The sequence below is a fragment of the Hylobates moloch genome, unplaced genomic scaffold (genome assembly GCF_009828535.3).
Source record: "Hylobates moloch isolate HMO894 unplaced genomic scaffold, HMol_V3 SCAFFOLD_5, whole genome shotgun sequence".
NCBI classification, from domain to species: Eukaryota; Metazoa; Chordata; class Mammalia; order Primates; family Hylobatidae; genus Hylobates; species Hylobates moloch.
Genome location: NW_026652280.1, coordinates 76603614 through 76628296, shown reverse-complemented (window position 1 = coordinate 76628296; position 24683 = coordinate 76603614). Strand labels below are relative to the sequence as shown.

Genomic DNA, 24683 nt, shown 5'->3' with positions numbered 1-24683 from the left:
TCGCCATGTTGCCCAGGCTGGTCTCACACTCCTAGGCTCAAGCAATCCACCTGCCTCAGCCTTCCAAAGTGTTGGAATTACAGGTGTGAGCCACCACACCTGGCCAAATAATTCCTAATTAAGAAATATGGGTCAAAAATAGATTTAACATGAGGCCGGGTGCGATGGCTCATGCCTGTAATCCTAGCACTTCGGGAGGCCGAGGCAGGTTATCTAAGCTCAGAGTTCAAGATTAGCCTGGACAACATGGTGAAACCTCATCTCTACTAAAAATATAAAAAATTAGCTGGGCATGGTGGTGTGTGCCTGTAGTCCCAGCTACTGGGGAGGCTGAGGCACAAGAATCACTTGAACCCGGGAGGCGGAGGTTGCAGTGAGCCGAGATTGCGCCACTTCACTCGAGCCTGGGCGACAGAGTGAGACTCTGTCTCCAAAAAAGAAAAAAAAAAAAAAAGATTTAGCATGATGGTGAAATGGAAGAAACCAAAGACAACAGAGGCATTATCCTGGGACCAAGAAAAAAAAAAAAGTAAAAGTCTTGGTCTCAAAAGTTACTATACCTGAAAGTCTGATTTCTTCCATCCTTCTTTTTCCAGTGGCTTCCGCAGTTCCTTATATCCCCAGATTGTCTGTAATACAAGTGCTGCTGCTCGAACTTCTTTTTCTGAGCGGTTCCTTTGGAGGAAAGTAACACCATATGGAATTTGGATATAAAACCAGGAAAAAAGCTTAGACCCTATATCCTCTAATAACATAAGAATATAAATGCCAGGGGCAGGGCACAGTGGCTCATGCCTTTAATCCCAGCACTTTGGGAGGCCGAGGCAGGTGGATCACCTGAGGTCAGGAGATGAAGACCATCCTGGCTAACACGGTGAAACCCCATCTCCACTAAAAATACAAAAAATTAGCTGGGCATGGTGGCACGCACCTGTAGTCCCAGCTACTCAGGAGGCTGAGCCAGGAGAATCGCTTGAACCTGGGAGGTGGAGGTTGCAGAGACTGTGCCACTGCACTCCAGCCTGGGTGACAGAGAGAGACTCTGTCTCAAACAAACAAAAAAGAATATAAATGCCAAAATGGGTTAAATCAATTTTTTACCAAATCCTGTATTCTATCCCAAATAGCGACACAATAAAAGTTTGACATAAGAGTCTATTATCAATCTATGGATCAACATTAAGACAGATAATAGAGCAATAGCTCTTCACACGTTACATGTAAATAAGGGGAAATTTCCTTTTTCTTAGTAACCACAAGAGGAAAACAACTCTCCACTCACTCAAATTCTTCTGACCATAATTTTATGTGGTAAGCTCACCCTGATTTGTTGATCAACACCAGCTTCTCAATGCCCTGTGTCTCTCGAAGCTTTTTGGCAGCCTCCAAGTTCTCGGCAATAACCTCATTGATAGTGTTCAAAATAGAGACAACAGTGTCCTCAGAGAAATTCCAAGAGGAGTTCTGCTGTCCTCCTGGCAGATTCTTTACCAAGTTAGGAATAGCATGTTTACCTAGTAAGAAAGAATGTATGCAGGGAGAAAAGATCAAGTCAGGTCATGAAGAGCCTTACATTATACTTAATTGCATTAATCATATCAAGTGTAGGTGCTGTCCACATGAATCAACTTCATTATCCTATAGGATTATCATATCAAAAGGGCTAAGGACCTGAAATAGCCATGGATTTACTGGCCTACCTATTCCTTTCTTTCTTTTCTACTTCAACCACATTGAAAGTGTAAATACTGTATATTAAATAAGCTACACAGTCCTTTCAGATACTCTAATGAAAATATCTTGAATATTATAATAATTTAATAGAAGAGTTATTATGAATTTAAAATATAAATAAATAACTGGGCTCTGCTACTAATTAGCTACATTAACTCTGGGCAATTTACTTATTTAACTTCCATGAGTTAAGTAATTTCCTTATCCTATCAAAAAAAATGGACCTTTGTAAAGTGGTGAGGATTAAATGGAAACACAGAAGTGTTTAACAACGCTTAGTAACAAAGTAAGTGCTCAATAAATAATAGCAATTATTATTTTATTTTTGAAGAGTTGTCACTTGTTTTCTTTCCAAGAACCATTAAACTAAAACCCTTACCAACTCTCGCATTCATAAACTATGAAGGGGGGAAGGGTCCTTCCCTTCAGTCATTTCAATAAATTCAATAAATTATTAGGCACCTGCTGGACTACAAACACTGTACTAAATTTTGAGGTAATAGTTAGCATTCAACTCCTCACCAATTAATTCTTTGTTGCGAGCATCCACAGCCAGGTTCCTCAGTGCTCCAGATGCAGCTTTCACCACCCGTTCATGTTCATTAGTCAGGAGGTCAGCTATGGCAGAAAGAGCCTTCTCTTGACGCAGAGCAGAGCGGATGTATCGACCATACTAGAATAGCACATAGAAAGGGGTGGAACAAATTACAAATGGCAGCAAACTAGTTATCTAAGTTTTTCCCATCTCCAAACCCATTTTCTAAAAGGTACCGTCCAGCGCCCAGCACACAAGTTCTGGATAGCTCCAGCTGAGGCTTCTAGGATGGCAGGAGTCTTGCTCTCCTTAAGAAGTGAGATGTATATCCGAACCACCTCTGGCTGAAATAAGAGCTCATAGCCTGCACAAAAGAGAAAAAGAAGGCAGAGGGTGCTAATCAGTACCAATAAACCAGGCTCTAGCTGGCTGGAGTCCAGCCTTAGTACTCTCAGTTGATGGATTTATGCTTCTATACCATCAGGTTCCCTAAACTCTCTCACACTCTCTACAGCAAACTTAGAGGCCAAATTCCATGTCTTAAGAATAATGAATCCATGGTAAGAGTAGAACAAATATCAACTCATTATACTCAACTCCTCTCTTTCCTTCCTTCTTGCCTCCTCTCCCATAGCTTTGCCTTTGATTCTACCATGAGTGCTCAGGGGCTCCATTTAGCTCATTGACAGTACTCAAGGTTAAAAATGCCTCATCTCAAATCAATTATTTCTAACTTAACCCAGTCATTCTTCCCACCTTTGCAATTACTACAAGGGTCCATTATAGATTAAACTTTTACAATTTTTATATCCATGGAGAGCTGTGAACTTTGGACTCACTGTATTGATGAATATAAAGATCCAAATTTCTTTTAGTAAAGTATAAAAAGTATCTTTTTTTCTTTTTTTGAGACGGAGTCTCTATCTGTCGCCCAGGCTGGAGTGCAGTGGCGCGATCTTGGCTCACTGCAACCTCCGCCTCCCGAATTCAAGCAATTCTCTTGCCTCAGCCTCCAGAGTAGCTGGGATTACAGGCACCCACCATCATGCCCAGCTAATTTTTGCATTTTTAGTAGAGACAGGGTTTCACCATGTTGGCCAGGCTGGTCTCAAACTCCTGATCTCAGGTGATCTGCCCATCTCGGCCTCCCAAAGTGCTGGGATTACAGGCATGAGCCACTGTGCCCGGCCTAAAAAGTATCTTTCTTGGTAAAGAAGCTTCTTTTAATAGTGAGGTTTAAGTCTCAGGCACTGTAGTGGCCATTTATGGTTCCTAAATTTCTGCTCTAGACTACCATCAGAACCTTATTCTATCCTCAAGTAACCTGAATAACTACCTTAACAAGCAGTCCTTTGTAAGTTACTGCTATAATACTATACAGCTTCTCAATACTTTCACAATCATTTCAAATTTGTAAGTTGGAAAAGAGAGGACAATAAACGTATTACATAAAGTCTGCTGTTAGGTTACCAAATATCTTATCTTTGTACTATGTTTATGAGACCTTTGGAGACTGAGAAGATAACTTACCTCGAGCTGGACTCGTTCTTTTAGGGAAATCCACTGTATCGTTTGCTGGATCCTCTATGGGTTTTTTCCCTACAAAAATGAAAAAGGGCGGGAAAAGGGGTAAGCCAGTTTAAAAAAGAAAAGATTCCACCTGGCACATTTTTCATTCTTCAGTCAGAACCCTTTGATCACAGATGCACCACGAGGGGCAAAGGGCGGGTGGGGGCAACTTGTTCCAGCAGGGGACTATTCAGAAACAAGGATAGAAAACAGGCAGCAGATACGTAAGATGAGGATGAAACACTGTTGATGCTATTGTCCTGAGTTCTGATAATGGGGACTGCTGCCCAGAAACAGCATGCCATGAGCTATTAGCTCCAAAGAGCTAAACCTGTTTCAGTGTCTTCCTCAACTGAACTTTTCTACATGCACAGACAGGGAAAGGTTAGGCAAGGACATACTAGGGAAGCTAAAATCGAAACATGCAAATTAGAAGTAGATAAGCACCTTAAAAGACTCCACTCACCTCTGGTGAACCACTCATCTTCCAGTGCATCACCCAAGGTAGAAAGCAGAGAAGAGAAATGAAATAAGAAAAATGCAGGAGAAAGATGTCAGCAGAATCATGGGCAAATAAGCAGGGAAGCACAGAGAAGAAAAGAAACACACAGAAAATGCAAAGGACGTATGGGGAAGAAGGTCCCAGATTAGTTGAGTTCTCATTTTCCACTGCCCCACTCATTGATAACACCACCACCACCACCAACACACCACAACCACCATCCCATCACCACACCTTGAATGAAGCACACAACACAGGGAAAGCAGCAAACCAAAAAGACATCCATAACCAGGCAGACTCCCGTACTGCTTGCCAAGTATTATGTACCTTAAGCTAAAGTGTTCCTTCCTTTCCCTATCCCACATTAAAGACTAAGAAACAGGAACCAAGACTCACCTTTGCCCTTCTTGGCCCCAAAGCAACTGGCAGCATGTGGCCCAGTATTGTTGGCAACATTGGGAGCTGCCTCTTGGTAACGCTCTGCCTGTGGGATCTCCCGGTGAACTTGATATGATAAGTTCCGAAGGAGGCAAACACAGTTCTCTACAAGCTTAGGGACATAAAAGGGCCAATGAGAAAAAAGAATGTCTATTGTGATTTTTCCACAAGTACAGGTTTCCATGACTCAGGTATTAAAATGTTGATCTTCAAATGCATAACCCAATCCATAACTTCTCAGGATGCCTCTTAAATGCTCCAGGCTTCTTGAAATCCCTGTAGCCTCAGGCTAATGGAAGGCCCAACTATGGACTTATTGGCTCTGCTACTATTTGGTGTGTGACTGAAATTGGATCATCATTCTTACTACTTAGACAATGTACAACTTTGGAAGACAGCTAAGCAGCTTTAAAATATATAGGTGACAGATTTAAAAAAAAAAAGAAAAAAAAGCCAGGCACGGTGGCTCACACCTGTAATCCCAGCACTTTCAGAGGCCGAGGTGGGCGGATCACCTGAGGTCGGGAGTTCAAAACCAGCCTGACCAACCTGGTGAAACCCTGTCTCTACTAAAACACAAAAATTAGCCGGGCATGGTGGCAGATGCCTGTAATCCCAGCTACTCAGGGGCTGAGGCAGGAGAATTGCTTGAACCCAGGAGGGAGAGGTTGCAGTGAGCTGAGATCACGCCACTATACTCCAGCCTGGGACAGAGCCAGACTCCATCTCAAAAAAACAAACAAACAAACAAACAAACAAAAAACATGTTTTCTTTTAAGTTGAATACCCACTTTAAGGAGTACGGGCTTGGCTGGGCACAGTGGCTAACGCCTGTAATCCCAATGCTTTGGGAGGCTGAGGCAGGCAGATCACGTGAGGTCAAGAGTTTGAGACCAGCCTGGCCAACATGGTGAAATCCCGTCTCTACTGAAAATACAAAAATTAGCTGGGTGTGGTGGCGCACGCCTGTAATTCCATCTACTTGGGAGGCTGAGGCACAAGAATTGCTCGAATCCAGGAAGCAGAAGTTGCAGTGAGCTGAGATCACATCACTGCACCCCAGGCTGGGCAACAGAGCAAGACTCTGTCTCAAAAATAAGGGGTGGGGGCCAGTATAAATATTTAATGTTACTTGAAAGCCTGAGATGATAGGTCTCTGACCTACAGATACTTCATAGTTGTGGTGAATGAAATTCACTCAGCCATTAAAGGTAAGACAGCACTTACCTTGCTGTCTGAATCCTTCTGCCCAATCTCAGCCTGAACAATGAAAATGAGGGCATCAACTAAACCATCACATTCCCGAAGTTTCCGGCGAGCTTCACTCCTCTCTGAGCTTACATTCCTGAGGGGAAACCAGAAGCTTCAAGATGATTCAAATCCAGAAATCCTCCCTTAAATATCCCTCAACACCTACAAGATTCCTGAATATTTTTTTCTACTCACTATAATAGTGAACACCTATTATAAGCAAGGTACTGCAGTTGAGAGAAAGTTGATTAACAGTCCCTGCCTTCTGAATGTTTGTATCACTGTGGGGCAGGGTATTAATGATACGTACGAGATGCAGTAATTCAAGATGGAATATACACTTCTTGTATGGAAGTATAATACATATGTAGAATGGAACAGAGCACACAGAGGTGTATTCCAAAGAGAGAAAGATTATATAGCAGCATTTATAGGATATAAAAAGAATTCAGGAAAACTTTAATAAAATAAAGGCACTTGAGTTTAACCACAAAAACATAAATAAGAAGAGAAAGGCATTCACAGAAAGAACAGACCTTCCTCACCCATGCCCTAACCTCCTAGTACTCTGTACCCCTTTTGCTGAATTTATCACAGCCTGACTTGAAATACAAATAACTAGGGCAAGGACATAGATGCACACAAGTCCAGGACTAGACCACCTTACATGTGGTAGATGCTGAACAAAAGCTTACCAAAGCAGATGAACAAAGTCAAAGAGGCATAAAAGTGAAGAGGATGTGTGGGGAACAGCAAGAAAACCGATATAGGTACATGTGGTATACATGAGAGAATAGCAACAAAGATAGAAAGGTTGGAGTTACAGTATGCAATACAGATAGGAATGGAGGCTAAAGAATAGGCTAAAGAATTTTAATTTTTTTTTTTAGGAAATTTAAGTCAGTCCTCAAAAATTCATCTTCATATTCTCAAAGACGCTACTGTTACCTAAGGCAGCCAGCAGTGTTGGTGAGCACCGATTCCCACTCAATATGGCGTGGCTTACAGTCTTCATTAGGTTCTCGCTCCCAACCAGAATGAGGAATGATCACTTCATCTGTCAAGGCATGCAGTGCATGGTCCACAATCTCCATTTTGATTGAGTCATGGGATGAAAGATTCCACAGGGTTCCTGGAAGAGACAATTCATCAGATGGCTCTTGAGCATTCAAGACAATATGTCTGAAGAACGTCAAAGAGAATCCCCTATTGTATCATTTCTCAGTCTTCCCCAGTGACCAAATACCTTAAAGTAATATTCAAGCTTTGTTTGCGACCCTCAGCAAGAAACATATTCTACCTTATAGCTCAAAATAAACACACAGATCATGAAATAAAGTTTTGTAAAACAATGTTTAACTATAAGCAATGCTCAGGCTGGGCACAGTGGCTCACACCTGTAATCCCAGCACTTTGGGAGGCTGAGGTGGGCAGATCACAAGGTCAGGAGATCGAGACCATCCTGGCTAACACGGTGAAACCCCGTCTCTACTAAAAATACAAAAAATTAGCCGGGCGTGGTGGCGGGCGCCTGTAGTCCCAGCTACTCGGAGAGGCTGAGGCAGGAGAATGGCGTGAACCCGGGAGGCGGAGCTTGCAGTGAGCCGAGATTGCGCCACTGCACTCCAGCCTGGGCGACACAGCAAGACTCCGTCTCAAAAAAAGAAAAAAAGAAAAAAAAAGAAAGAACCAAATCCTTATTACTTATCATTTATTTGAATGATACCTGACAGTTATTAACTTTTCTAGGTGGAGATCAGGATAAACCCTCAGAGAACAGAATTAACTAAAGCAACTGACTCAGTGCCACAGAAGTCTAAACAGTTCCTTAACCAAACAGGAAATTAGGCATTTACACACAGGAAACAACTGGTCGGATAAGACCTTTAAATACATTTCATATTTAAGCTTCTCCTTATCCTCTTTTGGAAATTATAAAAGATGGATTGATAGAGCAAAACTAATAAAGGGCTTCCTGCTACATCATAGGAGGATCTGGCTTTGGTACTGATGAGGTATAAACTTGAAAAGTAATTTTCACAGTCATTCCAAGGTCATGTCTGCTACTCAACAAATGTGTTAAGAGGTAAGATTCCATCCTCCAATTTCTAAAGACAGTACCTCCAGTTCTTTCAAAATGAAGCCTATTCACCAACATCACATTTGGGAAGCCCAGCCACTAGGAACAGAGAAAGCAATTGAAAGTAAGAAAAATCAAACCAGGAGACAATTCTTCCTGTTTCAGTACTACCAACAACCACTAGAGGGTGAGTCTGTCACACTATTATTTATTCATAACTACCAGGAAGGAAGAAACCCATTATCTGTGAGCTCATCTCTTTCTGGCTCCCACAGGAGAGGAGAATCTATTGTGTGGAACTCTCCAAATAAGCCGTTGTTTGTTCTACAAAACCACTCCCACTGTCACCAAATACTCAAGGTTGACCTAAGCAGAAGGCCTGCCTCACAGGTATCAACATCAACTATGCAACAGTGACTCAGACGGACAAAGCATTTAGTAAACCATGACGAAGATGGTCTTAAAATACCACAGAAACAGGACCAGTCGTGGTGGCTCACATCTGTAATCCCAGCACTTTCGGAGGCTGCGGTGGGTGGATTACCTGAGGTCAGAAGTTCGAGATCAGCATGGCCAACATGGAAAAACCCCATCTCTAGTAAAAATACAAAAATTAGCTGGGCGTGGTGGTGGGCACCTGTAATCCCAGCTACTTGGGAGGCTGAGGCAAGAGAATCGCTTGAACCCAGGAGGTGGAGGTTGCAGTGAACTGAGATTGTGCCACTGCACTCCAGCCTAGGTGACAGAGTGAGACTCTATCTCGAAGAAAAAAAAAGGTCAAGGTTAAACCCTCCAAATCAAGAAGGGGGTACTAAAAATGCCCAAACAGCTGGTAAAACAAAATTGGTTGCCTTCTAAACTATTACGCATCACTTCTGCATCCACCCCAACCATAAAAATTTTCTGCTTACTATAAAATTGAGGAAAAATATTTACTAACATTATAAAATACCATGGAATAAAGCCTCCTGGGTATAATACCAGATCGCACCACTGCACTCCAGCCTGGGCGACAGAGCAAGACTCCATCTCAAAAAAAAACAAACACGGAAACAAAATGAATAGCTTAGATAGCTTAAAAGTAGGCTATTGAGCAGTCTGTTAAGATTCCATTTTAGTAGAGGGAAAATAGGATATAGTTACATGTATAATAAAAAAAACTCGAAGGATATGCACCAAAATGCTAACAGTGGTTCTTTATCAATAGGTGGTATGCTTTTCTGGGTTTTTCAGGCTCCGTATTGAATATGTTTAACCTTTATTATTAATATACAAAATTATAAGGACAATTACCATAACCAAAATTTCCAGATAACTCTATCTTATATCCTTTTCTATACAAAGGCAGTGGATTGGACATTCTTTCCTCTGTTTTACAAGTAACAAAGCTGTGCCCAGGAAGACCAAATGACTTGCTTGAGGCTACTTATAGCTAGTGGCAAAGGCACAACTAGAACCAAGGTCTCAGGGTTCAGTGCTTTTTCCACTAATCACTGCCTCACTGTTTAAGTTTGACCTTGTATTACTCTTCTAGCCTGGAACAGGAAGCAGCAAATATTCTTGCTAGTCAAGCAGGTTTCCAAGTCCAGCAAGAACCAGGCCCAAAACTCTATGTGAACTAGCATAACTAGGGACGGCAGAGAATGACCTGGCCACCCACACCCATCTGGGTCCAAACACTCTTTACTAATGAGGAAGTCAGAAAAAGCAGACTTGCAGTAGAGCCAACACCCTGGACAGACTGCTTCAACGAAGGCTGTTATCTACCACTGCTCTAGGTTGCACCAGCCGAGGTCTGGTGCTCCTGTACGAATAAAAATGAGTCACATGGGAGTTGGATTAGCTATCCAAGACACCTGAAAGGTGAGTAACTCAGTCTTAGATAATGGGGCCTCTACCCCTGGGCCCAGCCCTGTTCACTCTTAACCAAAGCTACCTAATATATGAGGAAAATGAGTACCAAGGCATTTGCTTTAAAAGGTCATTACCCCATATAGAGAAATTCAGCAACAGCTGCTAGGATATCCTTACCATCAAGACAGCCATAAATCATCCCTTGTTTCTTATCATTTCTCTTTACCTGGAAAACACTGTTTCTAATTTATTCTGAAGCAGCATTGGCAGCCCATGGGCCAAACCTGTTTTTGTACACCCCAGAATGCTATTTTTAAAAGATTGTTTGAAAAAAAGAACAACATATGACAAAGATGATACATGGCCTGCAAAGCCTAAAATAGTTCTACGTGGTCCTTTTCAGGGGTCTGTCGACCCCATTCTAAAGCACTCTCTCAAGGCAACAAGGCAAACCATATACCAGTCCAAACATCAATCACTCTTTTTTTCACATCACCAAAGAATCTCCAGGGACAAGTAGTAAAGTCAGAGTAGGCAGCTGCTTAGTGACCTTTCAGAGTGTTGCTAATGTACCCCCGACTCCCACCCAAGGATGCCAACACAATTTCACTTTACAATCAAATAATAAGACCCTAAGCACAGAATGTCAAGGCCTTCGTGAGGTCAAAGTTTGTTTTTAACTTTGGGATTAAAAACACCACAAGAAAGTTCTTATATATGTCCTCAACTGTCTCTTTTGGTCCTGAATTCCTAAAACCCTCAACTCTGTTTTTTTTTTTTTTTTTTGAGACAGTCTCACTATGTCACCCAGGCTGGAGTGCAGTGGCGGGACCTCAGCTCACTACAGCCTCTGCCACCCGGGTTCAAGTGATTCTCCTGCCTCAGCCTCCTGAGTGGCTGGGGCTATAGGCATGAGCCACCACACCAGGCTAATTTTTGTATTTTTAGTAGAGACAGGGTTTCACCATGTTAGCCAGGATGATCTCGATCTCCTGACCTCATGATCCGCCCGACTCGGCCTCCCAAAGTGCTGGGATTACAAGCGTGAGACACCGTGCCCAACCGACTCTGTTCTTAATACCAAACCAGAAGCTAAAGAAATTCCCAGGAAGAAGTGAGCAAGAATTCCATGGCCCCAGACATCAGAATCCTCTGCCTAACACCAAAAGGGGGTCACATCTTAGCCAGAAACAGCAAAAACTTCAGCACAGAAGCAGAAGCAAAGTTCATTCTTCAGGACATAGACTAACAACAATCACTAGTTGTTTTCTTTTTTTTTTTTTTTTTGAGATGGAGTTTCGCTCTTGTTGCCCAGGCTGGAGTGCAATGGCACGATCTTGGCTCACCACAACCTCTGCCTCCCGGGTTCATGTGATTCTCCTGCCTCAGCCTCCCGAGTAGCTGAGATTACAGGCATGCACCACCACGCCCAGCTAATTTTGTATTTTTAGTAGAGACAGGGTTTCTCCATGTTGGTCAGGCTGGTCTCGAACTCCGGACTTCAGGTGATCCACCCACCTCGGTCTCCAAAAGCGCTGAGATTACAGGCATGAACCACCGCGCCTGGCCCATATATTCAAATTATAGAAAACAACTTGTGGACCAGGCGTGGTGGCTCACGCCTGTAATCCCAGCACTTTTGGAGGCCAAGGCAGGTGGATCACCAGAGGTCGGGAGTTTGAGACCAGCCTGGCCAACATGGTGAAACCCCATCTCTACTAAAAATATAAAAATTAGCCAGGCGTGATGGTGCTTGCCTGTAGTCCCAGCTACTAGGGAGGGTGAGGCACAAGAATCACTTGAAGCCGGGAGGCAGAGGTGGCAGTGAGCCAAGATGGCACCACTGCACTCCAGCATGGGTGAAAGAGCAAGACTCTGTCTCAAAAACATAAAAAATAAAATTATTTTCATTTAAAAAATTATATATATATATTTATATTATATATATATATATAGCAAGTCAATACTAAGCCAAGTCAGAAAAGGGAAAAACAGGGTAGCTTTTCACCCCAAAAAAAAGCAGAGGGGAGGAGGCCACAAGTATCTCTGATCCCAAAAAGCTCTTAGAAGTTGGAGGAAAAGCTACCCCTTTTCCCTGGTCTTGGAAAGACCCTTTTCTCTTCCCCTATTCTTGCCTACCTGAGGCGCCGACGAGGGTCAGAGGGTGTCCCAGTCCGACGGGCAGTGCCATAATCAGACATCATACCATAATCCAGGTCATCATAGCCCATACTACGCTGGTCATCCTCTAGCCCATAAGGCTCTGGATGAAAGCGATGCAGATCCACGCTGCTCCCACCTACCCGAACCTGGGGTTGGGGCCCATACACATCCTGTCTACTAGGTGCCCGGTAGCCTTCCATGCTGGGCCTATACCGCTCCTCAATGCGGGTCACCCGGGACAGACTGCCATAGTTATCACTGCCACCTGGATAACCATCTTCATAGTGGCGGCTATAACCATCAGGAGGGTAGTGGAAGTTCCTAGGAAGGGTAGCAGTGCCAGCTTGCCCCACATAGGGACCAGGTCCCCCATTGCCATTCTTGCGGAAGTCACGACCCAAAGTCTGGATATAGTTGTTAGAAACTGACGAAGCATCCACAGGCAACCCGTCTGGTCCCATAGCGACTGGCTGTACTGTCCGTGTTGTCACAGTCTTCACTACTTTCTTGACCTGCAAGTAGGAAACAAGAAAAAGAAAAACTAAAGAAGTGAGCAATTAAATTCTTTTTTTTTTTTTTGAGATGGAATCTTGCACGGTTGCCCTGGCTGGAGTGCAATGGCATGATCTTGGCTCACCTGCAACCTCTGCCTCCCAGGTTCACGTGATTCTCCTGCCTCAGCCTCCCGAGTAGCTGGTATTACAGGCACACATCACCACACCTGGCTAATTTTTTGTATTTTTAGTAGAGACGGGGTTTCACTATGTTGGCCAGACTGGTCTCAAACTCCTGACCTTGTGATCCACCCACCTCAGCCTCCCACAGGGCTGGGATTACAGGCGTGAGCCACTGCGCCCAGCCATGAACAATTAAATTCTATACCACTCCAAAAGAAACAAACCTTTATATCCCTAGAAATGCCTTAAGGCCTTTCTTTACCTAGAAAGGCCTTAAGGCCTACCATCTATCTTTCTTTCCATCCTATAGGAAGTCCCCAAGCAGGAAAATTGCCCTGACCGTAACTATGCTTATAAGGGAAACTACTATAGACCTTGATATACCTTCTGTCTTCCCTATTCCGTAAGATTTTCCCATCTCTTCATCCTTTCTATCTGGCCAGAGATCACTTTATGCAATCAGATCTATAATGGCATATCAGTCCTCCATCTTAATTAAGTGCTTAACCCCTCCCCTAATAGAGAAGAAAAGACCTCTTATCACTTCCAGATCTTACACACGTCTTAGTTTACCGTGGTCTCTGTGCGCCGAGTGGTCCCATCATCTGAGGTCTCCACAGAGACTACAGACATGGCTCCCTCAGGATCCTCCTCTGTGTAGGTCTCCACGATCTGCCCCGGCTCCTGCATCCTGGGGATGGTGCTATATAGAAGGTGACTGTGATCCTATATGCAAAAGAGAAAAGAGAAGAAACTACTATTAAGTGCTATGTATTAACAAGCCATCCTAATAAGCATAAGTGGTGACCCCGGAGACAGGGACTCCTCATGCATCTTCTACAGGCCTCAGGATTTTTAGATGGGTGGCTGTCATCTTTTGAACTTGTACAAAAGGACAGTAGACATAATTTCCCAGTTGTAGTCATTTAACAAACATGAACTAACTATAGCCACATCAACATCCAAGTGACAGACAGTAGATTTAACTTCCCAGCTGTGGTCATCTAAGTGAACATGAACTGTGTTAACGGCAGTTTCATCTATATCTGAGTGACCCCTCAAAAGAGCAGCTCACCCAATAAATAAATAACTTTTATTTATTTACTTGAGATAGGGTCTCACTCTGTCACCCAAGCTAGAGTGCAGTGGCATGATCATAGCTCACTGGAGCCCCAACCTCCCATGCTCAAGCAATCTTGCCATTTCAGCCTCCTGAGTAGCTAGAACAGGCTCATGCCATCATGCCTGGCTAATTTTATTTTTTTTGTAGAGACAGGGTCTCACTATATTGCCCAGGCTAGTCTTGAACTCCTGGGCTCAAGCAAACCTCCAGCCTCAGCCTCCCAAAGTGCTGGAATTACAGGAACGAGCAAACCACACCTGGCCAAAATAAAGAACTTTTTTTTTTTTTTTGAGACAGAGTTTTGCTCTGCTTTGAATCCAAAGTGTTGGATTACAGGCGTGAGACACCGCACCCAGTCTAAAATAAAGAACTTTTTTTTTTTTTTTGAGAGAAAGAGTTTCGCTCTTGTTGCCCAGGCTGGAGTACAATGGCACGATCTCAGCTCACCACAGTCTCCGCCACCTGGGTTCAAGCAATTCTCCTGCCTCACCCTCCGGAGTAGCTGGGATTACAGGCATGTGCCACCACGCCTGACTAATTTTGTATTTTCAGTAGAGACAGGGTTTCTCCATGTTGGTCAGGCTGGTCTCGAACTCCTGACCTGAGGTGATCTGCCCACCTCAGCCTCCCAAAGTGCTAGGATTACAGGCATGAGCCACCGTGCCTGGCCAAAAATAAAGAACTTTTAAGACAAACCTGAGAATCCCAGTAAGAGCCATCTTTTGACTGACTTTATGTTACTCTTCAGATACTATCTAAAAGGCTCAAGACCAGCCAGATTTTAGGTAGGGTTTTCTGCTGCAAAGTAGAAGCCTACTGTCTCTAGAAAAGAAATGCAGTACTTAGGGATCAAATGGGGTGGCAGTGGGGAGGAGGAATAGTCATAAAGATAAATGGTCATTAAAGTTCATTCCAAAACAAAACTGCCTATATACTTTGGAGCTCCACTTCTTTGTTTTTGTAAATAAAAGAAACTAATTGACAAGTGTGTACAATGTGCCAGGCACCTTACAAGACACAAATATGCTCTTATAGGCTGGGGAAATAAGAAAATATGAATGAAGCAACCCAGGTCTTGAGCCAAAGAATTACCTGGGGTCCGTTGAGTTTCAAATCTGAAAATTTCTGTCTCTCAAGGTCAGCATCGCCCACAAACCGGCCGTTCTGAAACACAGCCCACAAGAAGACAATTCATTTTGTGGCCTTCTTTTGCTCTATCAAACACAAATGATCTTTTTTTCAAACAGAAAAAGGGCTTTCAAGAAGATATGTGTGGCCTGGAGTCCTCGTGTCAGTACTCATAAAAGAACCGTTCACTCTTTAGTCTTAGCACTTTCCTCAAAATTGAAAATCAGGCCTGGAACTCTGGCAGACAGGGTCTCTGGAACATAAGAACGTAAACTCCACGAGGGCAGAGGGTTTTTTAGGATAAGTTTAGTTTAGTGATATATTCCCTAGTAACTTGAACAGTGCCTGGCACATAACAGGTGCTCAAAAACTATTTGCTGAATAAATAGCACAGACCTAGATAATTTCCCTTACATGCAACCTTTTTGGAAAGCCATGAAAATGTAAGGAAAGTTGGAAGGGCTAAGTTGGGGGGTTTCCAAAGAGCTTTAAAGTCTCATGAATCTTCATGCAGTACTACCACTGGAAACTCCCATTCCCGGCAGCTTTTTAAAGAAAGAAGCAAGATGGCTATCATGTCCTAATGTAAAAAATAGAAATTTAATTAAAGAAAAAAGCAAGAGATATGAGTCTCCCTTTCCAAGTACAAAAACAAGCACCCCAACTCCCCTCAAGAAAACAGAAGGCTCAATATCTTTACCAACAATTATTAGAGCCACAGAATACATTCCAAAATGTCATCCAGAAGTTGCTGTGTCTTAAGCAGCAGGAAATAATCTAATGACATTATACCGCATAAAAATATATTTGCCTGCTCCTCTTCCAGTAGAACAGTGAGATCCAACCACCTTGGAAGACTCTTCCTCCACCCCACTCCCATTACATAGAGTAATGCTGCAGGGAGAGGAAGTTAAACATCACTTTCAGGAAGAAGGAAGGGTGTGGTTTTATTGCTAAGCAGAAGTTAAAAATAAGAGAGCAACCACATACTGAATCCTGGAATTCCCCATGACCTCCAAACCCGAGCAGTCCTGCTTTCCCCTTTCAATATAATTTCATCCCTAACTTTCTATTGTAGTTCCTGTAAAAATCCTAGGAACACTGCAAGCATGCTGCCTCCCTCAAATTCCTTGATCCTACAATTGGAATTCTGTTCTCTCTCAACTGCAAGGCTCCTCAGCATGAGGGCCTTTCTCTATCTTAAAAAAAAAAAAATTACTTGGCCGGGTGCGGTAGCTCACGCCTGTAATCCCAGCACTTTGGGAGGCCGAAGCGGGTGGATCACGAGGTCAAGAGATCGAGACCATCCTGGTCAACATGATGAAACCCCATTTCTATTAAAACTACAAAAACTGTCTGGGTGTGGTGGCACACGCCTGTAGTCCCAGCTACTCAGGAGGCTGAGGCAGGAGAATTGCTTGAACGCGGGAGGCGAACATTGCAGTGAGCCAAGATTGTGCCACTGCACTCCAGCCTGGAGACAGAGCGAGACTCTGTCTTAAATAAATAAATTAATTAAAATTACGCAATGAAAAGGACTATCAGGGCATGAGCACTGTTCTGGTTCCCACCCAGAGATCTCTTGTAAGATGCAATCTATCAGGCAATGCCTACCACACACACACACACAGAGGAAGACAGACAAAACCTCAGACAGATTACATCACAGCAAAGTCAGACTAGAAAAACCAGAGGAAACACAAGATACTTCTCATTTGTAACACCAACTCTCCCAAGTCACATCACAGAGTCAGCCAACCCAGAGACCACTGGCTCCTGTGGTTATTTGGGTTAAACAGCAGCATGATGCTCCCTCTCCAACTCTAACCAACAGAATTAACAATGACCCCTTCCTCCAACACATGATTTACACGGCCAACAAAAAGAGCACACAAGGACAATATGGAGCAGGAGTACACAATTTATGGATACTGCCACACCTGGGTACAGACTGTTCCCTCAGGGAGACTGAACTAGAGCTGAGCGCACAAGATGCCCAACCACTAAGTGGGCATTTACTTTCCTGATTTTGTGATACCAAGAAAAAAAAAAGTCAGAAAACTAACTTGAATACAGCTGCAAACTAAACTATCTACCATTACTAGAATTGTAGCCCACCCCAAAAAACCTACCCCAGCAAAACAGGAAGTCAGATGGATGCTTCTAGAGATAGTAACTGCACCCAACTCAGTCCAGCAGCAATATTCCTTGTCTCTTATCAGCATTTAACACCCCTGGAAAAAAAATCCCTGGAAGAACGAGCACTGGACAGCCTATCACCAAAAGGAGAGTAGCTTCCCAAAAAGGTTCATAGCCTCTCTGTGACCATGCCAAAGTCCTACCTGCACGTCTGATGGAGAGAGGGGTTACCTGATGCCGGCGGGTGAGTGTGCCGTTGGCCATGAGTGGGTTGGCATCTTGTGGTGAGACCCGGACGCGTTCCAGCTGCGCCGAGACGTGGCGCCGTTCCTCCTCCAGCGCCCGGGTCAGCTTCTCAAACTGGGCCTCTTGTTCCTTCACAGAGGCCAAGATGCTGGCGGTCGACTCCACCTCTGAGTCGTCCATGAAGGTAAGGGGCGGAGCCGCCGCAGGGCAGGGTAAAAAGGAAGGTGAATCACAGAGGAAGGAGAAGGAGGGAGAGAGACCCCCTCACTTCACACTACCGGGAAAGGGTAAGAGAAAGGAGAGAAAAGGTCACAGGTCAGAGAAGACAGATGAATTATTAATCCCAGAGCCAAAGATGCCCTCTCGTGGTTTTACTGCAGTGCAGAAAGCAAGCCACCGCCAAGCCTAGGAGCCCATCACCAGTGTCTGTTCAAGCGGAATCCTTTGCCCACTACGCTTTCTTCAACATCCCACCAGAAATAACTATTGAAAGGAAAGATGCAATTAAATCTAAGTCTCTACACTGTTAGGAGAGGGAGAATGTGGTGAGGTGCTGTAGTTATGAGATTGGATTATTTTTTCCTGAAAAAAAATCTGCTGGTATCAACTCAATGAAATGTGTAACTCCAATGGTACAGACAAGCATTCACTATCCTGCAGGGACAAGCCACTTTTAGAGATAATAGGGCAATACAGATCTTAACCTCTCCCACATCTAAACACTAAAACTGCTGAAGTGGCAGCAAATTTAAAAAAAATTACTATGCTAAACTAAATGCCAATTAAGAAATGAAAAGGCCGGGCGCTGTGGCTCACGCCTGTAATCCCAGCACTTTGGGAGGCCGAAGCAGGCGGATCACGAGGTCAGAAGTTCGAGACCAGTCTGGCCAACATAGTGAAACCCCGTCTCTATTAAAAAAATACAAAAAAAGGCCGGGTTTGGTGGCGGGAGCCTGTAATTCCAGTTACTCGGGAGGCTGAGACAGGAGAATGGCATGAACCCGGGAGGTGGAGCTTACAGTGAGCCAAGATCACGCTATTGCACTCCAGCCTAGGCGACAGTGCAAGACTCCATCTCAAAAAAAAAAAAAAAAAAAATACAAAAAAAATTAGCCAGATGTGGTGGTGTACTCCTATAATCTCAGCAACTCGGGAGGCTGAGGCAGGAGAATAGTGCAAATCAGGGAGGCGGAGGTTGCAGTGAGCCAAGATTGTGCCATTGCACTCCAGCTGGGGCGCCAGTGCAAGACTCCATCTCAAAAAAAAAAAAAAAAAAAAGAAAGTAATGAAAGTAGGTGGCTCACACCTGTAATCCCAGCACTTTACAAGGCCGAGGTGGGTGGATCACTTGAGGTCAGGTTCACTTGGTCAAGACCAGCCTGGCCAACATGGGGAAACCTTATCTCTACTAAAAATACAAAAATTAGCCAGGCATGGTGGTAGGCACCTGTAATCCCAGCTGAGGCATGAGAATTGCGTGAACCCAGGAGACGGAGGGTGTAGTGAGCCAAGATGGTACCGCTGCACTCCAGGCTGGGCAACAGAGTGAGACTCTGCCTCCAAAAACATAGTAATACATTCGTAAAAGGACGTTTCTAGTTTCCAAAACTATACTACTATAGTTTGTTAAATATATTGATGGCAAAACGTGTTCCTTGACTAATGGAGACAACAGAGTAACAGAACCACAAAAAACTCTACATGTAAAAAAGCACTGTCTTCAGGAAACTTCACCTCCTTGAGAAGTAGGAAAAGGAGTATTAGCCTCAACCTCTGAAAGTGCACCTCACAGTAGTTCATATCCTAACCTCCACACATCAATGGCTGGAAGTTCCTACATCTCTGTAATCCTGCAGAAACCTCTAACTCAAGCTTGTCCAACCCACGGCCCGCGGGACGCGTGCAGCCTAGAACAGCTTTGAATGCGGCCCAACACAAATTTGTAAACTTTCTTAAAACATTATGAGATTTTGTTTTTTGCAATTCTTTTTTAGCTCACTGGCTATTCTTAGCGTACATTATGTATGGCCCAAGACAATTCTTCTTCCACTGTAGCCCAGGGAAGCCAAAAGATTGGATGCTCTTGTTCTAAATAGACTATCTTTTTACTCTTTTATTTGTTCCAACTCAGGATAAATATCCAAGTATCTAGAGGGTCTATGTGTGCTATCTATACAATAAAAGATAGTTATATAGAAATGAAGAGTTCTCCATACCATTATATAAACAGGAGGTTTAACAGGCATTACTGATACTCTGTTGGACTCAATGGGTTTTTTTCTCTCTTATAGCTACGAGAGACTTTATGCCAGTCCAAAATATACAATGTTGAAAGACAGGTTTTGAAATAAATATTCTCCCCAATTCCCACCCTCTCACCAACCCATAAAGAAAAAAGGTATTTAAAAAGATTTTTTTTCTGCTATGACATGAAAGGAATAAAAATACATATTTCTTAAAAAGTAAGATATTTCATTCTTAATAAACATATTTCCATACACACCTGTTAAGAGAAGGTCGCAACTGATTGGTTTAACACAGATAACAGCCCAGTCTAGATTCAAAAAATCATGGAAGAAGCATCCCAGCCACCACAGCAAGGAGGAAGCAGGAAGGAGAGAGCTGCAGAAATATTTGAAGGAAAAATGGGAATGAGAGGAAAATAAAATATACCCAATACATAAAAACAAGAAGAGCAAGGGGCAATATTAGGAATGAAAGGAAGTAATTTAAAATATGACTTGGAATTGCTTAATGTGACAAGTGCCCTTTAGACCTTGCTATGTTGAGATAACTAGGCCTTGGATGTCGTTTTCATTAAAACCTGGATTCTACTGTTAAGTGAGAGCTCCTCTACTTGTATTTCCATATATAACGAGGAACAGGTTATAATATGTATAAAAATCCATTTACCCTGTTTCCAGCAACCAAATTGGGGAAAAAGAAAAAAACTGCTGTTGGAATGCCCTTCCCCCTCCCTTCCCACCCCTAAGGCAGAAACCTCAAAGCCCAGTCCCAGCATGCCCACAAAGACATTGAGAAACCAATGCAAAAGTTGTGTGGGGAAGACATGTGGGGACTAGCCTAGGCTGAGCCTTTTGCTTCAGTTCCCTTTCCCACGCTCCCCAGAGCCCTAGCAAGCACAAATGCTCGGGCCTGTTTGACTTAGAGTGTATGCAGAAGTCAGCAAGCAAGAGTACCCAAAGGAACTGATAAATAAGTGCCCAATAAACTGAATCAATCCAGTCCCTAAGTTTAAAGAACGTGGTCGCCCTTCCCTAAATTCCTCCTACCCCAGCTCGGAGTTCCCATAATCGCTTATCAACTCTTCTTCCTTTCAGTCCAAAACCCATTGCCACTTTCTCATATTCCCATCCTACATTCCAATAGGCCACTCAAAGGTCTTTCTTGAATAAGCACCCTTATTTAAAAAAAAAAAAAAAAAAAAAATAGGTGCTCCCCTTTCATCTCCATTTCTTAAGTACTTGCCCTTATCCACTATGTACAATGACCTATGAACCTTCCACACCAAGAGGACTCTGAGCTCAAAAAGAGATTCTTCCAGTTACTGAATTTCAACAGGGTCTGAAGTGCAATTACCACTCCAGCAGCATCCACCCTATAATCTTCTTTGCTAATAAAAGCCCAAATTACTGCTACCATGGGGGATACAATGACATTCCCTGCTGCAAAGAGAAAGTGTATAGATGGTCATAAATGGCCCTGCAACTTAAATTCAGTGAAGAAGGTTAGGAAGGGAGATAGGAAAAATACTCAGGGCTCTAGGTCAGAAAGCAGTGTCTGGAGAAACATTAGCTTCCACCATCTTCACAGCTTTAAAGCTGACCACCTGGCTCTAATTTGGAAAAGAAGACAGCACAATTAAAAAAAAGATCAGATTCTTAGGTCTAAAAGCATGGGGAGATATTCTGCCTGAAAGAGGACAGAAGCAGAGGCCATATGGGAAGGAACACAACTCAGAAGACTGGTCCCAGTTCTGGCTCTACTACTACCCAACAATGGCAGTAAACCCTGTCATGTTCTCACTTGTAAGATGCCAAATCCATTTACCCCATTTCCAGGAACCAAATTGGGGAAAAAGAAAAAAAATTGCTGCTTCCCAGGAGTTAGGAAATCAGCCCAGTCTAACTCAGAGTTGTGAGGATTAGGTGAGACAATGTATGTTATATACAAATGTCAGGTATTAAGTTGTTTCAAAAGTTGGTTTAACACTTCCAATTACATTACTTCACCATAATGTCTCAGCCTCAAACTATTTTGTGAACTAGTAGATGAAATCAACTGGATCAAAAACATAACTAGGTTCTAAGGTGTGAAAGGGCTGGTTTCCCTACTCCTATTTACTAGAAGGTCCCACCTATACCAGTGTTTCTGGGACAAAGGACACTTCTCTAGTGCTTGGAAGTCATCACATCATTACACATCTGTCATAATAAGTTCTTGATTCTGTATTTGAGGCCTTAACAATTTATTACCTTGGAGAAAGGAAATGTGATTACTGAATGTTTTACATTTACTATCTTGGCAATCCTTACAATAACCCTAAGGAAGTTTTATTGCAAATAAGACTCATGGGTGAGGAAACTACCCAAGGCCTCATAGTTAATAGCACATTTTGAATTTAAACCCAGGTCTATGCCATTCCAAATCCTGTGTTCTCTTTCTATGCCATGGTGTCAAGTCCAAATAGAAGTGCAGTCAGTACCAGATGGATGGTCCAGAGCCTCTCCTCTACAACCTTTGAGAGCTTTCTTCTCAACTATCACAGGCAAACAGGGAAAGAAAAGGGTTCTACTTTGTTTTTTTAGGCTCAAGAGTTACCCCTAATATCTACATATAAGTGAGAAAACAAAAAAAATGGGAGGAAAAGGAATGTATGAGTGGGGAAAGAATGAAGCTGTTAGGCAGGCTACAGTAAATGATCTCATCACTTGGAAACTTAAGGAAAAAAGATTCTTCTCCATGCCATATGCATCAAAAAGATCACACTACAAACCTTCAGCTAACTTTGGCAGACAGTCAGGAGTCATAATTACAAGTCCAGCCCAATACCTTTCCAGGTTTGCCACTTACTTTTTTTTTTTTTTTTTTGAAACAGAGTCTCGCTTAGTGGCCCAGGCTGGAGTGCTGTGGTGCAATCTCAGCTCACTGCAACCTCCACCTCCCAGGTTCAGGCGATTCTCCTGCCTCAGCCTCCCAAATAGCTGGGATTACACGCGCATGCCACCACGCCGGGCTAATTTTTTGTATTTTTAGTGGAGATGGGGTTTCACCATGTCAGCCAGGATGGTCTCAATCTCCTGACCTCGTGATCCACCTGCCTCAGCCTCCCATAGTGCTGGAATTACAGGCGTGAGCCACCGCAGCCGGCTGCCACTTACTTATATTTTTAAATAGATTACATTTGCTCTTACAAAAAAAAAAAAAAAAAATCAAAGAATTCCTGAAGTCAGGGGGTTGAGGAGACATAAAGTGAAACTTGTTATTCCCCTTTAAGACTAGATTTTCTGAGAATACCTAGTTTTACTCTCAATAAGCCATAAGTCCTACATTACTGGATCCCACCAACACTAGAAAGATATTCCTGCTATTACCCAGCGTCCATAGTCCATAGTCCATAGTAAAAATCCTTCATCCAAGCAATGATAATGACAAAAGCTCAGTCTCTTCTGTAAGAACTCCAAACCAAAAGAAGTTAAATTAAATCAAATACCCAGAAGGACCAAACAACTAGACAGTGCTAACCAGATAGGAGGTCCAAAAAACAAAAAAAATCACTTACCAGCCGGGCGTGGTGGCTCACGCCTGTAATCCTAGCACTTTGGGAGGCCGAAGTGAGCAGATCACAAGGTCGGGGGTTTGAGACCGGCTTGACCAACATGATGAAACCCCATCTCTACTAAAAATACAAAAATTAGCCAGGCTTGGTGGTGCACACCTGTAATCCCAGCTACTTAGGAGGCTGAGGCAGGAGAATCACTTGAACCCAGGAGGCGGAGGTTGCAGTGAGCCGAGATCATGCCGCTGCACTCCAGCATGGGTGACAGAGCTAGACTCAGTACCCCCCCCCCACAAAAAAAAAATCGCCTACCAATAGCACAGTCCCTGGAATGATTTATTCTACTGTAAACTGGCTAAAGAAATACAATTTGGAATTATGATTCTTAAGAGATTAAGTGTATAGGCTTTGTTATCTGCCTGGGTTTAAGTATAAGATCTATCACTTATTAGCTATATGACTTTGGGCAAAGTATCAACCACTCGAAACTGCAGCTTTCTTTTCTGTAAAATGGAGGAATAAAAATACATAGGATGGTTGTGAAGATTAAATGAGGCATTTCACGTAAAGTGCTTAGAAAAATGTCTTGACGCACAGAAAGCCAGTAATATTGTTACTACTACAGGGACTAGAGCTTGGGTGTGGTTGGTAGAGTTTTTGAAGTTTGTAAACCAGCCTCCCCAGGCCCCCTCTTTCATTTGCAGCAGACCTGAAAACTACAGGAATTATTCACTTTTAGAGGGAAAAACAAAATAAAACTCCAGATTAGGGGTCAAAAGACTGGGGGTCCAAGTCCTGGCTCCTCCAAAAACTAGCTAGGAGACCTTGGAAAAGTTACAACCCCTGTAAGCTTCCATTTCTATTACTCTTCATGGTTTAGTTTTAACGAGCTAATATATATAAAACCATAGCCTATGTGAACTCTGAAGTTCACCAATCTTTGGGTTTTTGCAAAAATAATTTTGTCTTCGGCAGCCAGTCTCAAAGGCAACTCTCCTCCTTTCTTCCTATTTATTCATTATAAAATCAAAACCAATGTCATGGCCGGGCACCACGGCTCATGCCTGTAATCACAGCACTTTAGGAGGCTGAGATGCGAGGATCACTTGAGTTCGGGAGTTCGAAACCAGCCTGGTCAACATGGTGAAACCCCATCTCAAAATACAAAAAAATTAGCCGGGCATGTTGGCACACACCTGTAATCCCAGCTACTCAGGAGGCTGAGGCAGGAGAATCGCTTGAACTCAAGAGGCAGAAGTTTCACTGTGCCGAGACTGTGCCACTGCACTCCAGCCTGGATGACAGAGCGAGACTCTGTCTCAAAAACAACAACAACAACAACAAAACGAGTGTCACAGATTTATGCTCTCCCTCTAAAAACAATGACAGGCAAAACTCCATTTCCATGTCGTTCTAGGGAATTTTTTTTTTTTTTTTTTTTTTT

General features: G+C 43.1%; 1 protein-coding gene across 1 annotated transcript in view; it reads right to left on the bottom strand.

The window, feature by feature from the left end:
- CTNND1 (catenin delta 1) overlaps positions 1-24683 on the bottom strand; it is a 60949-nt gene that overhangs the window by 7674 nt on the left and 28592 nt on the right. Inside the window, exons 2-15 of the mRNA XM_058439703.1 lie at positions 19943-20061; positions 17425-17713; positions 15019-15090; positions 13377-13529; positions 12103-12638; positions 6978-7211; positions 6006-6123; positions 4737-4890; positions 4305-4322; positions 3800-3868; positions 2506-2633; positions 2257-2407; positions 1322-1514; positions 561-675 (exon numbers count right to left, since the gene is read on the bottom strand). Coding sequence (XP_058295686.1) covers positions 561-675; positions 1322-1514; positions 2257-2407; positions 2506-2633; positions 3800-3868; positions 4305-4322; positions 4737-4890; positions 6006-6123; positions 6978-7211; positions 12103-12638; positions 13377-13529; positions 15019-15090; positions 17425-17619 — 2136 coding nt within the window. The 5' untranslated portion in view covers positions 17620-17713; positions 19943-20061. The remainder of the gene's footprint in view (positions 1-560; positions 676-1321; positions 1515-2256; positions 2408-2505; positions 2634-3799; positions 3869-4304; positions 4323-4736; positions 4891-6005; positions 6124-6977; positions 7212-12102; positions 12639-13376; positions 13530-15018; positions 15091-17424; positions 17714-19942; positions 20062-24683) is intronic.